Below are 17,074 nucleotides of genomic sequence, written 5' to 3'. Positions count from 1 at the left end.
AAAATTTCCAAACCTTTTTTTCGGAGTAAGGGCAATTTAAAAAAATTTTTTTTGGTTTGGAGTTTTTTTTTTTTTTTTTTTTTGTGATAGGGGAGGGAAAAAATTAATAATATTCAATAAAATCTGTAAAAATCTGATAAGTTTTAATACATCTAAATAAAATGTAGCACAACCAAATTTCCCTTCAGTTACTACCTAAAGAATAAATGGAGTGTGTGTGTTTGTAGCTTAATTTAATTGGGTAGAGAGGTTTGTTGAGTTAATCCGCAGAACGAAATCCCATGATTTGAACATCATGTGGAGCGTTGCTTAAGCAGTACTCAAAAATGGAAAGAGTACGCGAACCTACTACATATTCCAAAAGACTTTCTGCTGCCGTTGTCATAAACGCTTGTTCTAAGTGTTGACTTGAATATGAATGCATGCCATACTTGTTCAAAACAATGTACCCTTTTCTTTTTACTTGACAATTATACACACTTACTGTATGTTGGTTTATCACATAAAATCCCAATACACAGTGTAAAAGTTTGTGGTTGGAACATGAAGAAATGTAAAACTCACCTTCTGCAGGTTATAAATGAGCGTCTCTTGTAGGACTAGATGGTTGTCAAACAGTATATTCTTTTTAATTTGTTTATGCTTAATACTTTGTCCTCTGTTATTATTGCCTAGAACATAGATATGAACGACTTAGGAAAGTTTATATTTTCATGTCGTCCTTTTCCCAGTCGCCTTCTTTAACCCAGTGACTATGCAGGAGGGGGTTCTGTTTTGACTGAGTTTCACTGCAGTCTCCCTTTGACCCACTCGGCCTTTCCACATGAATTGCTTCCCACATAGGCTGTGGCCAAATCGTCGAATCTCCCTCTGAGTATATTAGGCCCCAGTAATGTGTTTCCACCATGAAACAATGCAAGGATAATTGTCTTTGCTGGCGATTAGCTAACAGGTTGGTTCAGTGCTATTGGCAGGCATATCTGTCATGCCCCCTCCAGCCCCAGACCGCATTTCACCGTGCATATGCTTGTGTGTGTTGCGTTTTAGTGGAAGTCTGCAGGGAGGGCAGGCAGGCTCACTGCAAAGATCAATAGACTTCTATATAAGGGACATTACCCCCGACTGGGTGAGTGGCTTGCCTTTGCCTAGCACCGTTGTTGTTTTTATTCCCTTACTCTTTTCTCTTGCATTTAAGAGAAACAGGAATGGGGCCTCTGGGACTATAGAATATATGTACAATCACCAGCAGTGGATCAATAGAGAGTTTTAAATTGTTTTCTGTACCGTCCTTGTTTTGTTTTTGCTTGCTGGCTGCTGTTGCCGCGCCCCCCTCCTTCCCCTCCTGCCTAGTAGCTGCAGATGCCACCACACCTCAACATGATGACACCACCAACAATCTGCCTCTCCTTCTTCTCGCAGCTCAGAGTATTGGAAAGGGCATCAGTCACGCAGAATGAAAGTCTATCTGATGTCGCTCGTGACTGAATCAATATATTCAAAACAGATTTATTGTGTATTGAATATAATATCAGCATTCATAATGTTTTTGGCTCACAAAAATGGACTGGACACCTGGGCTGAGAAAGGTCATGTGCACTCAGTCGAGAAAATCCCAGTGAATGCCTGGAAACTCCTCGTGGGGTTTTGTTGTTTCTATGCAAAAAACATTTGGGGAATAAATTGATGACGCTTCAACTTTTTTTTTATTTTTTTTTTTAAATAAAGTAGATCAGCAATGATTGCGACATTATTTCGTTCTGATTTTGGGAATTAAAATAATCTGATTGTGTTTATAGTTCAACAGGTTAAAAATGTGCAGAGCAGTTCAAAGTGAGCAAAATACGCAATGCTTTATTTAAAATGTATGTTTTTATTGCCATTTTAAATCATTTTTAATACTACATTTGTGTTATGTTAGAATCAGTTGAGCAATGTGAAGAAAAAAATCTTAACTAAAGGAAATAATATTGGCTCTATGGATAGACTGCAGTCTATAATTTATGGTTAACCAAAAATTTAGATCATAACTCATCATCCGGAGACAACTTTGACATTTAAATAACCCATAAACTGCTCTGCGTTGTTACTTCTGCTATTTTTATCATCAGTTCTGCGAGACACAAACAAATGACAGATTTATACTCCACAATATCATCAAACATTGTCATTTTTGTGTACGTCTTAAACGAACAGCAGCACTACCAAATGTATGTTGTGAAGAAGCACAGCATGCATTAATAACTTTCAGAGCAATATTTATGAGCGTTTACACTGTGTGAACTGATAGTGTTTTTGGCCAGAAAGAATACATTTTAATATTTTTATCATCAGTTGTGTTGTCATAGTAATAAATATCAGGATATATTGTGGTACAGTTTTAATAATGTATTTAGGTATATAAATATAATAAGCATGCCATTGAGCAGAATGATGACAGAACATCTTTTAAACATTATAATCTTTATATCTCGTCTCAGCTTACTTTGTTTTGTGCAACAGAAATACCCCATTAACCACATTATTGACATTGCATTTCTGGATTTGTAGAAAACCCTTAAGTCACCAGCAGACAAACTGGGGGAGCTCATGCTCTCCTTTTTCCCCTCCTGCTATCTTTCCATCTTTCTTTCTATTCCTATTCCTCTTTTGACAGGAGCTGATGTGCCTTTGGATTTAGACTTTTTTTTTTTTTTTTTTGAGGAGGCAATTTTGCGAGCTATTTGACCTTTTCCATTTTCCCAAGGCCCAGTTCCAGATTAGATTGCTACTCCATGTTTTGTAACTATGTGATTTGGCTGCCTTTAAGATTTATTGTCACATTCCTTTACAGAAGCCTTGTATGCAGCGTTATAAATGTCCCGTGTTTGATGTTAACACTGTGAGAATGTTAGTGTCTGCCATGATCTTTTTAGTTCCTTGACAGAATTCATAATGGCTCCAGTGTTTTGCTGATAAAAAAAAAAAAGCACATCGAGAGCTGAATATTGCACTCCCGCTTTATCCAGTGAAAATCTCTTAGCGTTCACCATGATTGTTATTGTTCTTCGAGTGCACCTCTCCTTTTTTCTCTCTCTCACCCCTCCGCTGTGGGGAGCTGGTGTTTGTGTAATTGCAGCCTTTTTTTTCAAATAATGAGAGCAAGGGCTCTTCATTAGTGAGAATGGGAAGCGGTCGGCACAAATGCAACTCTGTGTGGATGCGCTCGTGTGTGAGCGAGGGAGGTAAGCAGCACCATGGCACTTCACTTGACAAGTATACTAATTACTCCTTTTCAGTATAGGAGCTCCAGTCAGCCTTTGCCACAGTCTAATGGCCTGACCTGGGAAGCCTCTCTTCGTAGCACAGCCTCCCTAGGTCTAATATTACTACAACTGCACATGCACACACGCACACACATTGAAATGTAAAGTTTCATCTCACTGCTATCAAGCAGTATCAGGTGGAAGGAGATCAGTTCTGCCCCAGTAACCTCTTCAGGGACTGGGTTCCTCCTGCACAGGAGAATACTACCTCATATTATCATCTAACACCCACACACCACCAGTTTAAAAAAATAAAAAATAAAAAGCATGTCCCCCCCCTTCCTGTGCATCTCCGACTCTCTTCCTCCTTCCAATCTTCAGGGCTTTTTTTTTTTTTTTTCAGTGCGGGAGGATAAATTTAAAAGGAGTAAATTGGAAAATCAAATGAGGGCTTTAGGCAGCCGCAGAGATTTGCGGAGCTGTCGGCCAGCGTTGGAGAGCCTCATCCATCACGTCCCACAAGTAGTCAATTCCTCTAGTATCTGTAAATGTTTTCAGATATTAGCCAATTTATATGCTCCGAGATTCATCATGGAAAATCAGCTTCAGCGGCGCACATTATCAGAACCTGTCTCTCCCCTTGCTCCGTGAAGTTTGATGAACGAGCGCCCCTCCACAGCTCAGTGGGTTGTGCTTGGAGGGGGGAGAGCGTGGGGGGGTATATAACGAACATGGGTAGCTGCCCCCCACCCGCCCCGCCCGGTGGAAAGAAGTGGGTTTTTTAATTAATAAACAAACTTCCAGAGGAGCTCATCAGTGTCGAGGGCAATAACAACTGCCATCCGTTACTGTTTATCAGGGTCCTCCCTCAACAAATGTTGCCATTTAATGAGGTTTCCCTATGTTTTATTAATTATTTATTTTTAGATTTCCAGATAATGACTTTCTTCAGAAAAGAAGCTTGCACATAAGTAGGCAGTGGAATCCAACATCACTGTTGTGTGACTCTTACCTCGCAGTGTATGGCTTATCTTGCTTTGGAGTTGCACATGACAACAGACTTGTGATTTGTTTACACTGGTTGTTTTCTTTAGCAAATCCCAATGGAGGCGTAGCGTTTCACATCTATTATTCTCCTCTCCTCTGTTCTTTTCCTGCTCAGATGTTGACGGTGTGATACCGTGCCTTAGTAAGAATTTATACCAACATGGGACAATTACAGTAAATTTGGTGAATGTTTACAAGGTGCAAAGTTGTGCTGCAGGGCTTTGTTCTCTGTGCCTGGTGTTCCTGAGGATTATCCTTTTCTTATTTTCCAGCGCATTTTTTATGCACGTGTTTGAAAAGGAATGAGTGTGTGTACGCGCGCGTGTGTGTGTGTGTGTACAGCAGTAGAGAGGAGCTCCGGGTGTCATGGAGGTGTGCTGCTGTGCGAGGCGGGGGCGTCTTTAATAAATGTATGCTGATGTCGGAGGCTGCAACGATGCGAAGGATGCGAAGGGCCCTGTTGTTATTTACTGCTGTGTTTGTGCGCAGCAGCGAATCCCCGGCCTGCAAATGGCATTACAGCCTGTGATGAATGAGCATTAGGGTAAACTCATTTTAAAAGCATCCTGATTTATTAGCAGCCTGGCCTTCCATTTTCATCAGGTCAATGCTTGGCTGAAATTCCACAATGTCGGCGCCAAGGTCACCTATTAATGGCTATTTTTAACCCTGTCGCTCAAAAAAAATTTCAGATCACTTATTGTGGCCATCAACGAAAAATACCAAAGAGCTATAAAGACACGAGATCTGGAGGTCTAGTTGTAGGCGTTATGTGAGAGACCAAAATGTGGCGGTGGTCAACCTCCAATTATGAGTGCTGGTAAGACAAGAGCTGTAATGGCCAAGGCTTGCCTTCAGGGAGGTTTATTACACACTACTGTTTTGCAGAAGCAGCGTCAAATCTATAAAACGACCATTAGGAAGAGGGGGGAAAAAAATCAATCAAAATGCCATTAAAGTGGAATAAGTTGCCAATATTGCTGATGTGGTTGCAGGTCCTTTGATTTTCCTTCAGATTATTAGGCACAGTCGAGTAGTGACTTTGTTAAGGGAAACCAGTGTTGTTGGGGAGTAATATGTCTCCTGGCTTCATAAAGTTTGCTGCCTCATATTTCCCACTTTATTGATTATCCATTATCATTTGTCAAGAGGTGTCCTAACTCAAGGGGAAAATATAACCCTCTTCACCGCGGCCTGCACTGCACACGAGCGCGGTATGGATCTGAGTGTGAAGGTACCAATCTCTGAGAAAAATGAGCAGCGAAATAAAGCACAGCCCCTGTGCCTTGCAGCTCTTAGAGGGGAGTGTGGGGTGACGGGGTGAGTTGGTGGAGCGTCGTGGCTGGAAGAGATAGAAAACAGGTTGCAATAGGAAGAAGAAAAAGAAAAAAAAACCCGATAAAGCTTTGGCAGGAAAATGGAGAGACAAAGACGCAGATGAAACAGAAGAGAGATGTGCTAAATAGGCTTTGTTCTCATTCCTCCCTCCATACTTTTTATTTGAAGGAAGGGATCACATCTGTCTTTGTTCACTCTGTGGGGGGTGCTAACGATACACCCAGCTCACCAGTCAAAACGATGCACGGTTTTGAACTCATGAGAACAAGATGAGACTTTAGCAATAATTTGGGTAAAATTAAGAACCTACTTTTTGGGGGAGCCCAGAGCTTACAAGATCTAACAGTTTTAAGGAATATGTAATGTGTGTAGAATATTCTAGCCATGGTTATGCTCTTATATTAGAGATGGTTATCGTATTACTTATAATCGGAGTGGGAAATATATCGTAAGAACTAATCATCCTGTGTCTTTAACAACAAACTTCAATAGAATATGTTTGCAAACCCACCCAAAAACGTATGGTAAGTCTGGAATTGCTACCTTTCCTGATCAAACTGCCTTATTACTCAGATAAATGTTAAAATAAAGTATGATGGAGTATAGCTACTGTGGATTGTTTAGCAGCACAGTTACACAATTGAACATAAATGGTGTCATGAAGTAGACTTTTTGATGATTGATGAGGTTTTTATTTTGTTTTGTTTGTTTTTTTTTAAATCTAAGTAGTGATGGATTTGTTTTGCCAATAACTTGGGATTTCAAATTAGTTTTTATCATCGCTTCTGTTGTAATCACAACAAATAGCACAACATAAATAAAAAAAAAAAATCCTGATTGTGCAGCTCTACTACTGGATATTACTGGATAATGGATATTTTTTGTGTCTTATTATTGAGGTATTTGATCGATCTATGTATTCCGGACTTTAGTGTAGAGAGGACTAAAACAGCTAAATAGCCTATTAAACTGGAAACTACCAAACAGATGCCGACTGTAGCCTTGTTAGTAGGTAACAGTTGGTCAGACTTACAAACGAGTCAAAAGTGGTTGAGGCTTCTTCACTGCTGTTGTCAAATGCTCACAGCCAGCTAGCAGCAAAATCTTTAGTTGATGTTAGATCGATTTCCTGTTTTACTTCAAAGTAAGAGTCTCGAACACAGGTACAAGCTGTTGAGCTTAAAGCAATCGCCTTTATATCTGGGGATCATAATAATAGCTGAGACCGACTTAAAAAATTATAGTATGACAGCATTTGGATAGCAGTTTACAAAAAATAACTTACTATGACCCCCTGTTCATTTATCGTAAAAACTGATGGCAAAAAATGATTTGACATTGGTTAGTTATGTATAATTTTTATTTATTTTTTAGCACACTAAATAATTATATAATTTACTTCTTTTTTACCATAACATTTTAAGCGCATTCATGGTGTTTTCATTTCTCCGGTGGATCCAGAGAATCTCTACCGTATTGGTGCCTACACCATCCATGCCTGAAATGTGAATAGAAACATCCCATCACATTGTCTGCAAAGCTGCACATCTGTCAGATTCCTCCATAGATATATCACTGAAATGGCACGCCTCAGCCGTTTCGTCACACAATGATACAATCCATTTAATTCAGATCTTTTTAAGAAGTGATTTAAGGAATTTTTTAGCGTTTGCTGTAGCGCCAAGTCAATCCAGCATGTTCTCTTTTCCTGATTTATAATGTTAGTCAAGCAAGAATGGGATGAGAGATGCAGAATACTGCGCGTTCATAACAAAGATAAACTACATGAAGCGGCTGTGCTGTGGACTGAAACATTTATCTACGGAAAATCTGCATGAGCTCTCTAATAGACAAGGGGAGATATACGACACTAACTGCATACACTGTGTTCAGGCTGCTTTTGCGGTCTATATTTGCACAGTGTGATGGAATATGGACTTTTTCTTTTCTCTATTTAAAGCAACAATGAGAGTTTTTCTTTTCTTTTTTTTTGCAAGCGTATTTTGTGATGCAATAGATGAGATAAAGATGCAAAGATAATTTTTTTCTCTACTGATTCAGATTTAAAGTTTTCTAACCTGACCACCAATTTTGTCTGATTTTTTTAGGTGTATTAGATGACAGATGTCCTGTAGATCCCTTGGGTGTAGTTTGTATTCCTTGAAAATAATCACAATTTATGCTACATCAAAAAATACATCAAAGTACATTTAGTTGACGTACATGTTCGTAGACTGAAAATGGTGGTAGTTTTGAATTTTCTTAGGCACTGCTGACCTTGTTATTCATGGTGATCAGACAGGAATGTCAAAAGTTGAACCATGCACGACGAGGTCAAGAAACGGTGGCCTTTGTAAATGGGACCTCTGCACAACCGCTACGCCACACAGCCCCACTGAAGAAATCTGTTTCATTGCACTGACTAAAAAAGAAAAAATGTCGATTTCTGAGATAGGAAATTGTGAAATTTGGTGCATCTCAAATGAAGAGTTGTGTTTACTTTCTCCTAATTATCCTTCTCATCTTGATTTCAGCTTCCAAAACCGTCTTAAACAGCATGCTGAAGGAGCCGTCACTCATCCAGGACCACATTCTGGCAAATAACATCTACCAAGTAAGGCTTGTACATTTCTCCAACAAATCCTAATAGATTAGTTTAATTCATCTTAATGTAAAGAATACATATTTGTTTAGAGTACATTTATGTTTGTTGCCCCATTATTTAACTGTTTCGCTCATAAACAAAGGGGTTTTAAATGTTACTTCTGCACCTGATCAAGAAACACTTGCCATCAGTTGTTAATGTTTTCTGATGAACTCACTTGGCAGCCAGCGGTCACGTGTGCCAATCTGCCAGCATCTACTTTATTTTATTTTCCCTCTCTTCTCAGCACTGTATGGGCTTTTCCTTATACCATCACTTTTTTTTTTTTTCTGTCTTTTGGTGTGCCGTAATATTTTTCCCCTCTTTTTCAGTGCACAATAAATGACTGCTGTTATGGACCGCTGGTAGACTGCATCAAACAGTATCCTATCCCATAAAATTTTAAGCTTGAAATTGACGAGGAGCTATTGAAAGGGGATGAGATGTGTCTGGCTTCACCTGACATAAAAGTTCTGCTTCACAGAGTGAAGCGTTTCATCCTGTCTGCTATCCTACTCTCACCAATCCGAGGGCTCGAAGGCAATGGAGGGAAGACTAAGAGGAGTGGATAGGTTGATCTAAATGCATCTTCATGTGAATTCAGGAGAGGAGACCGAATATTCTCTGATGCAAAAAAAAAAAAAAAAAATGTCAGACATTCCTATGTAAAGATATAAATTCTGAATATTTTTTGCTGTCCTTGGCAACACTGTAAACACCTGTGCCAGCTAGCAGGACGCTGACTTTGCCCCTAGCGTAAGGGAGTCCAGATTTTTTTGGGGGGAACCAGCTGGGTAGCACACCAAATATTTCCTGGGGGAGGAGACTTATTTGAATGATTGTAAATGTGTATGCATGTGTTGTTGTCTCTCTCCAGGCTTTCTTGAGTGCAGTGGGGCTCGGTTGTTCTGTTCACAGCCAGTCAAGCCTGTCCCGCGCCGCCCACGTCCTCTTCCTCCCCCTCTTTTTACCATTCTGTGGTAGTCCTCTCATTGTCAGCTGAAAACCTGCTACTCTGCCACGTAGTTCATAATCAACGCCCCACAATTGTACGCATTCAAGGAACGCTAGCTATACATAAGCATGAGAGGAAGAGTTCTTTTATGCATGTGTGCATAACCTCTTTTTTGCTATTAAAGTGTAATCCTATTAGAAAATGCCTTTGTCCTTTTAAATAATAATCTATTCATATGTGGCATCAGGCTAAATGCAAGATTCTGCTCTGTGGCAGAAACCGTTGCTCATTTTAACTCAAAATGGCATTTATTTAGAAATGCATTATTTAAAGCAGGTTCTACAGAAATGTACAGAGGACATGCAGTGATCAATACACTCTGTTTTCTCAAAATAGCATTTGTTTTGTTTTGTGCATTAAAGGAAAGCACTACAGAGTTTTCTTTAGAAAACACATTTAATTCACCTGAAACCCTGCTGATGGTTTTTGTTGTCCTGGTTGGAAGTGACTTTCACTTTACATTTTTCTTACCAGCTTAATAGCTGCTAGGTGAAGACATTTTTTTTAACCTTGTCGTATTGCATTGTTTTTGTTTTTGTTTTTTTGTTTTTTTCATTATGATGGTGAAATAAATTTCTTGCAACATAACACAAAGAAATACACAAAAAGTCTAATTTGGTAAGTTTGCGTTCAGCATTTTTTGCTATTCTCTTCGGTACTAAATAGAACATGGAAACTGACTAGAGTATCTTTCTGTCTTTCTGGAAAGAACTACTCTATCAAGTAAATTTTAAAGACAACAATCATTGCAATACAACACAAACCGTAGCTGACCAATACTCTTCTTGCATTCAGATTAGCATGACCATCAGTGAGTAGAAACTCAAGTCAACAACTGGAGCTTACCCTTATAAACACGGCTTAATTTGACAAAATGCCACTGAGCTAGAAATGTGTAACTCTGTCTTAAATTGGCAAACTTATTTAGTATCAGAAAATTATAGGCTGATTTGTTTGAGGAATGAAGTTATCAGATCTAACTTCTTTCATTTATTTATTTTTTTTATATCTAAGTAAACATCAAATGCTTTTGTTGCTCTATGTTGAAATCCTTGACACTGTTCTCAGCGCTGTCGGCCAGGAGCACGAGGTGCTACTCCGTGACAAGCTGATGGAGAGAAACCTTTCTTTCCTGGGTGAGTCAGTTTTCCAACTTCTGATCACATTTTTAAGTTTAGTTTTGCAGTTTTTATCTTTGGGTGAACACTCTAATGTAGTTTATGGTATAAACTATATACAAATTTTCTTGATTTTTACACAATTGTTTGTGATGTTAGCCATTGGTTCACTACTATAGTTCAATTTCAAAACTGAAAATGATTTTGTCATCCATTTGACCGCCACTGTTTTGCCATTATTTTATGTGTAGACAAGTAAATTGCAGCTCATCGTTTTTGTTTTCTTTGACAGGTGCAGAAAGCATTTTGTTGTTGTTTTGATCCCAAATTTGCTCTTTGTATGTTGAATATTACCTGAGTCTTTCTTTAAGGAGTGCTTCGTCCAAGAATTGACATGTTTGGAAATTATTTTTAAATCTCTTTTAGCGCAAGAGGGTCAAACAACCATAAAGAAGTAATTTGTCTGCAGAGGGGTTGATGAATGTTGACACAATTGTCTTACTCTCACTGCATTTTAGAAGTAGTTAAAAAAATGCAGAGTGGAATTTTCAACTCTCCCTCCCTCCCATCACTCCAAGGTCAGATAAATGATGAAACATAAGTCATTCCCTCCGTCATTGAGACCGTATCATTTATTTGGACGTGGGAAGCTGACCTTTCTCCAGGGCAGCACAGAGGACTGTTCTGACACAGAGTTCGAGGTGCATGGGGGTGGGGGGGTCGTGAAACACCCTCACCCCCCCCATCTGATAAATGGATTGGAAATAAGCTCCCAAACAGCAGCGATGGCCCATTAATTTTAATCAAAGCTGATGTAAAAAGTTGATCACATCCACATGAGATTATCAACAGCTCAGTGTGTGTGAGTAGAGGTTTCCAATCCTTTGACACACACACGCATTTACAACTGCAGCACTGCATTCAGGGTGCCCCTCTGTACCACAGGCCTCTGGCAGCCCTTACTGACCTCTCTCGGCTATCTTCCTTCACCCTTGGCTGATGATGCTACCTCTTCGCCACCACCCTCCATCTCTCCTCAATTCCTTTCCATGCCCCATTAGTTGAGCTTGGCTGGAGACAAAGAGGCAGGCCCTTGGAACTGAATGACCTGGTCAGCCTGAGATTTAATGGAGAAATCAGGTGTTGTAGATATAATGACCAAAGCACACCAGAAGTCAAGGACAATGGCTGCGGCTTGCACAGTCAGGGGTCAAGCTTACGGAGGGTGTAATGCCAAAGTCGTCCTCCTGCAGTATATTTTCGAGAGAAAAGCCAAACTGCAACCTGACCGGAAAGGTTTGTAATTAAACGTGACATGTTTTACTGCAAACACTGCAAATATGTGACGTAACCCGATAGTTGGTTTACTGAACTTCTTGTCCTCTGCTATAGTGTTTTCCATTATTATTATTATAGGAATTTTACAAGTATATTAGTGCGAATGGTTTAGGATACTTTCATAAACATGGTTTATAGTAGAAATTAAGGTAGGATTGGTGAATATTTTGAAAATATTATGAAAATTCTTCATTTTATTTGTTGTAGATGAAAACCAGCTGAGAACTATGGGCTACGACAAAACACCGGATATCATCTTAGAGGTTCCTGTAGGTTAGTATCACAAAAACGTGTTTGCGAAATTCAGGTTTTTATTAGGTCAAAGTCATGCTTATTCAAATGAATCCCTTTTCTGTATTTACAGCAGACTGAATAGTCATCCATTGCACTCATTCATTTAGGTTTTAAATGACTAGATGAATTACTGAAATAGATTTTTCCTGCAATTGTAGCTTAAATACTCACTCCTGTTTTATTTTTTACTTTTGTATTTTTATTTTTTATTTTTATGAATCAACATTTATTTGACAATATAACTTGTTTTTATTTGGAAAGCTGTGGAAGGCCACATCATACACTGGATTGAGAGCAAAGCATCTTTCGGAGACGATCACAGCCATCGAACGTACCTCAATGAGCAGTTCTGGAGCTACTGGAACAGGTTAGCCGCCCCTTTGTTTTGTCTGAATAAAAGGGATGATTTGCTGCCATGACTTTCTCTGCTTCTTCTTTTCTATAACCACAAACCCACCACTAACTTTGCAGTGTTGTAAAAGCTGCTCATATCTCTATCCAACAACCCTCACCACTTCCTCCTTGGTATGGGCCGCTTTTACCGCAGAATTCCACATGGTTCGTCTGCGAATTGCACTGCTTCCACATCAACTCCTGTTATTAGAGCATTTTACAGCCTGAATGGTCTGCGAGTTCGATTGTTTAGCAGAATGCAGACATTGTGTTGGAAGGAAAGCTAGGAAGTGGGTGATTAATGCATTACATCTGTTGTCATGAGAACTTTTGGACAGGAACAAGCTTTTGTGGTCTGACCGTTGTAGAAACTGAGGTGAGTTTCTGAATAAATTGCCCGAATGGTTATTTAATTCCTTCTAGAAAAACTAAGACTGATGTATATTATTTTTCTCCTGTGAATACGTACTGTCTAAAACAAGTGTAGAACCCATCAAAACTTATTTATTTGGATTCTTATTACAGAGCTACAACAGCAGTATAAGTTGGTTTTGTCAGTCAGTTCCTTTTAAATGCGTTAGTGTAGAAAAGAATATTTATTTAATATTCATGTCAGCTGTGTACAGAATGTCTTCCAAACGGACATAATGAGAGACTTGTCGTAATGGCAAACAGACTCGTCGGAGTGGCGGTTCGCGTCCGTGCCTTATTTGGCTCTGGGTTCCACTTCCTCACTCAAGCGCTGATCCCAATCAGCTGTGATGGCCTTCTGACATTTAGTGACATGGTGGTGGAGTGCCAGGAGGGGCCTTTCCTCGGCGCTGTGTCCAAAAAGCGAGCAGAGACGAGGCGTCTTTGTATGTTTCTGGCTCTTGTGTAGTTCCACATTAGGATCACATTTCTGGATGGATTAAGGGGAAACAAAAAAAAAAAAAAAGTCTGCAGGAAAAAACTGTTTACGTACTTTCAAATGGGCTGAAAACTAGTGAAGTATGCGATTAAGCCGTGGGATTTAGCTAGTATGACACGTATTACTCTTTGTTGTAGAAGCGATGAAAAATATATTTTTTATTTTGTTAAAGACAACACATATGGCTCACCTGTCTGTCGTTGCCATTTTGTCCCTCCCTTCTTTCGTTTTGTTCCTGTGAAAAGAACATTTCATTCCCATATACTTGAACTATTGCAAAATAGTTTTTTTTTCTTTCTTTTGAATAATTGCGACTAACGAGATTAGTCATAAAAATATCTAAATATTGTTTTAAAAACACTTTGTTTCACCCATATTTCTGCGTCTGTTGGTTATGCCTATTGTTTTCGGTAATCCCTATGAAATATGACAGATCATAACCGCTGATGAAACCACACGGTCATATAATCCCTTTTGCTTACAGTAGACCAGGAGTAAATTATGTAAAATTACTGTTGTTGATTGTCAAAGTGGAAATGAAGCATTCCCCTGCCGCTTTGACTTCTAAGGAGTTTAAATCATGAGTATCATTCGAGTATCATGAAGCTGTTTGGATGCAGGGGACAAGCTCAAGATCCTAATTAATGATGAGTTGATTTCATTTTTTTTTGTTGTTTCGAACTAGGAGTTGCATGCAACTTGGGGTTTCAATGATTTCAGATGTAAGACTCTAGCAATTCTGTGAATTCAACTTTAAAGAAACTTCTCTTTAAATTGAAGAAACAGGCAGAAACTTTGATGGAATGGTTGTCATTCCAATCTATGTCTGTAAGTTTTAAACATTGGCCTCAATGTATTTTTAATTTATATTGACCGATATAAATGTCCATTTATAAGTCTTGTTCTGTTGTATTATGGAACAAACTAAGTAGGTCCAGTTTTGTTCCTCAGTAGTAAATTAAACATTATGGGGAGAACAAAGTAAAGTCCTGTAAATGCCCCCTTTTCCAGAAGTCTTGTAGCTTTTTAAAAATTATGCCTAATGTTTTTGTTACTGTCAGGTTTTACAATCTTTGTGTGCATGTTTACATTGCACTTTGAAAAATAAATGTGAAACAGCAATTATTTCTCAAACTGAAACACAGACAATAAGGGAGAGATTGGATTAATTCATGCTTCTAACATCACCTCTTATTTGGTTTTAGTTTCTGAGAAAGATTTTGAAGGACAGACCCGTGGTTTATTTGTCCATTCCTTCATCCTTCAAGGTCTGATTTTAGACCTTGACTCTAAACTGCTTTTCTTTGTTATTGCCCTTGGAATCGCACACCACTCCTTGTAATTACCTCATTGCTCCTGATTGACATTTCCAGTGATTTGCTTATTTTTCATGAATTCCCTCTTTGCTTTAACTGAGCTGCTTCACCCACTGCTCGTGTTAATTGTTCTTCGGTTGCCCTCAAGCAAAGTATAGTCGGGACATGTTTTTGTAGACTGGAAGGAAAAAAAAAAACACATAACTGATTTTCCCTCCAAAGCCCTCAACAACTGCATTTATCATCCAAGCAATAGTCTTGCCAACGCACTAACCCCATAATGAACCCCTCTTCAGTGGAGTGAGGGGTAATGACGCTTCACCTACAATGCTCCCAAGAAAAAAAAAAAAGAAAGAGGATGGAAAAATGGAGAGAAAAACAGCCTTGTGCAGACTCGGATGCTGCGTTCAGGCCCAGTGCCTGGATGAGATGGTGAAGCGGCAGCTATTGGTGTCTTCCAGCCATCAATCTTTAGCTGGTGGCATTCCAGAGCCGGCGAGCCCTCTGCTCTGACGGATGTTCACATAATTGAGTGATCCATCTCACCCAACTATCAGAGTTGCATAAAAATTATTCACCTGCCTGTGAATATTAAACACATAATGAGCCTCTGGTGTGTTTTAGGAGAAGTGTGTAAGGTTAAACACAGCATGTAATGAAATATGTACTCCTGTGTGGCATCACCCGATCTGTGGTGTTTTGATTATGGTGAACTTAGTTGTGGTTGGCATGGTTTGCAGCGGTTAACCCTCGGCTCTGTACCCGTCTTTGTTGTTTTGCGCACAACATTAAGAGTGCATAAATATAATTTTTCAATCCAAATTATTTGTGTGACTTTTAATGGTCAAAATATTTATTTATTTATTTTTTTTTATTTAATCATTACATATTTTTATTCAACAGATTTAAGTGATTCTTGTAAATTTTGTTGTTTGAAAGGCTAGTTTTTTGGGTTTTTTTCTGGTGCACAGTTGCAATTCTGTCTGTTGGAACAGAGGACTCTGCTGTTTCTATATTTGGTGAGAACTTAATTTCATTTCACATACAGTGCAACCTGAAGTGCACAATGCTCTACAGACTGCACTGTAATGTTGTATACACTGAGACTTGAAATTCTGTGTGCATAATTCAGTGATGACTGTGTTGCATTGTGCACAATTCAATGAGTTCATATTGCTTTCTGTGAATTGTAATATAGTTCTAAGTTGCCACATGTTTAATGCAGTGCACCCTTTTTTGTGGTCTGTGTCAATAAATATTTCTAATTATGATATGCTATATATTGGCAATAAGACGAGCCCTTACATATTCAAACTATATAAAATTGCGATTTTCATCAAAAATGCAACCAGATCAAAATGAGTTTAGGTGCCAGTCCAGACCCTCACAATACTAACCAACATAAATCAGCTATGCAATTCATGAAGTGCAAATGTGTCAGAGTTGAAAATGTTAGCTCTCATAATGGAAGCTTGAAAAGGTTAGATCTGATAAAAAGCTGTCAGCCATCCACAAAACATGATTTATAGCAAAATAATGGGTTGTATGCCTCATTTCTCTCACACATGAAATGGGGGTTAAGACTTTTCTGCTGTATATGACCACTTTGAAATTTGCTGAGCTTTGACTGCACACGGAGTTGTGATGTTTTAGTTTGGTCTTTTTGTTTGAAAGTTGCATCTTTTTAATGCATAACTTGTGTAACTGCAGCAGAAAATGTTCATGTGCATAGAGAACAAACTGATAATAATTCAGATTTCTCCTCAGGAGTTCCTTGATACACTTTTCATGTATATAATGATGGCGATCTACGATTACTGATTAAATAATGATTCTGAACCATTTTCTGATTGTTTTACAGCATCGCTAATTTGCTTCCTGCCACGCTAACTGGCACCACAGAAATTGGACATCTTATATTTATCCCTGAATTTTTTTGTGGTTACAGATCTAACGTATACTGAAGGTTTTACTTCAGTCTCAGGATGTCAGTCGATTTGAGGCACCAAATAAATTTTTACATTTAATTTTGCATGGATATGCCTATCTGGGTTTTTTTTTTTTTTGTCATTTATTATAGTGATTACTTGAAAATTGTAGACCAACCTTAAAGTATCTGATTGTGGATCAATCTTTATGACTTTTCTTCATAGTTACAGACACTGGTCACATGTGTCGTGCCTTGCATACTCTTTGAACTGTCTTAACATGTTTGCCACCAGATTAGTGGAGAGATTCTCCCAACTGAGCTGTGGATCTCCTCAGATCCTCTAGAGTTATAGGGCTCTGATAATATCGCTGGGTGACCAGGTCTTCGTAGATTAGCAATTGTCATACTTTTGTTGCTGCTATCTTTTTTATTTCCTCCCCTGACTAATTTGCAGTGTTCCGCGGTTTTTATGTTTGCTTACTAATTCTT

General features: G+C 38.7%; 1 protein-coding gene across 5 annotated transcripts in view; it reads left to right on the top strand.

Annotated features, from left to right (window-relative positions):
• The window catches only part of cdin1 (CDAN1 interacting nuclease 1), a 100,024-nt gene that overhangs the window by 28,069 nt on the left and 54,881 nt on the right, over positions 1-17,074 (top strand). For all 5 annotated transcript variants that reach the window (XM_015046504.1, XM_015046499.1, XM_015046501.1 and 2 more), the window contains 5 exons: positions 8,162-8,241; positions 8,604-8,653; positions 10,355-10,422; positions 11,950-12,015; positions 12,298-12,403. In XM_015046504.1, coding sequence (XP_014901990.1) covers positions 8,162-8,241; positions 8,604-8,653; positions 10,355-10,422; positions 11,950-12,015; positions 12,298-12,403 — 370 coding nt within the window. The remainder of the gene's footprint in view (positions 1-8,161; positions 8,242-8,603; positions 8,654-10,354; positions 10,423-11,949; positions 12,016-12,297; positions 12,404-17,074) is intronic.

Source organism: Poecilia latipinna, unplaced genomic scaffold, assembly GCF_001443285.1.
Source record: "Poecilia latipinna isolate Pla-1442-1.1 unplaced genomic scaffold, P_latipinna-1.0 Scaffold781, whole genome shotgun sequence".
NCBI classification, from domain to species: Eukaryota; Metazoa; Chordata; class Actinopteri; order Cyprinodontiformes; family Poeciliidae; genus Poecilia; species Poecilia latipinna.
This window is presented reverse-complemented; position numbering and strand designations above follow the sequence as displayed.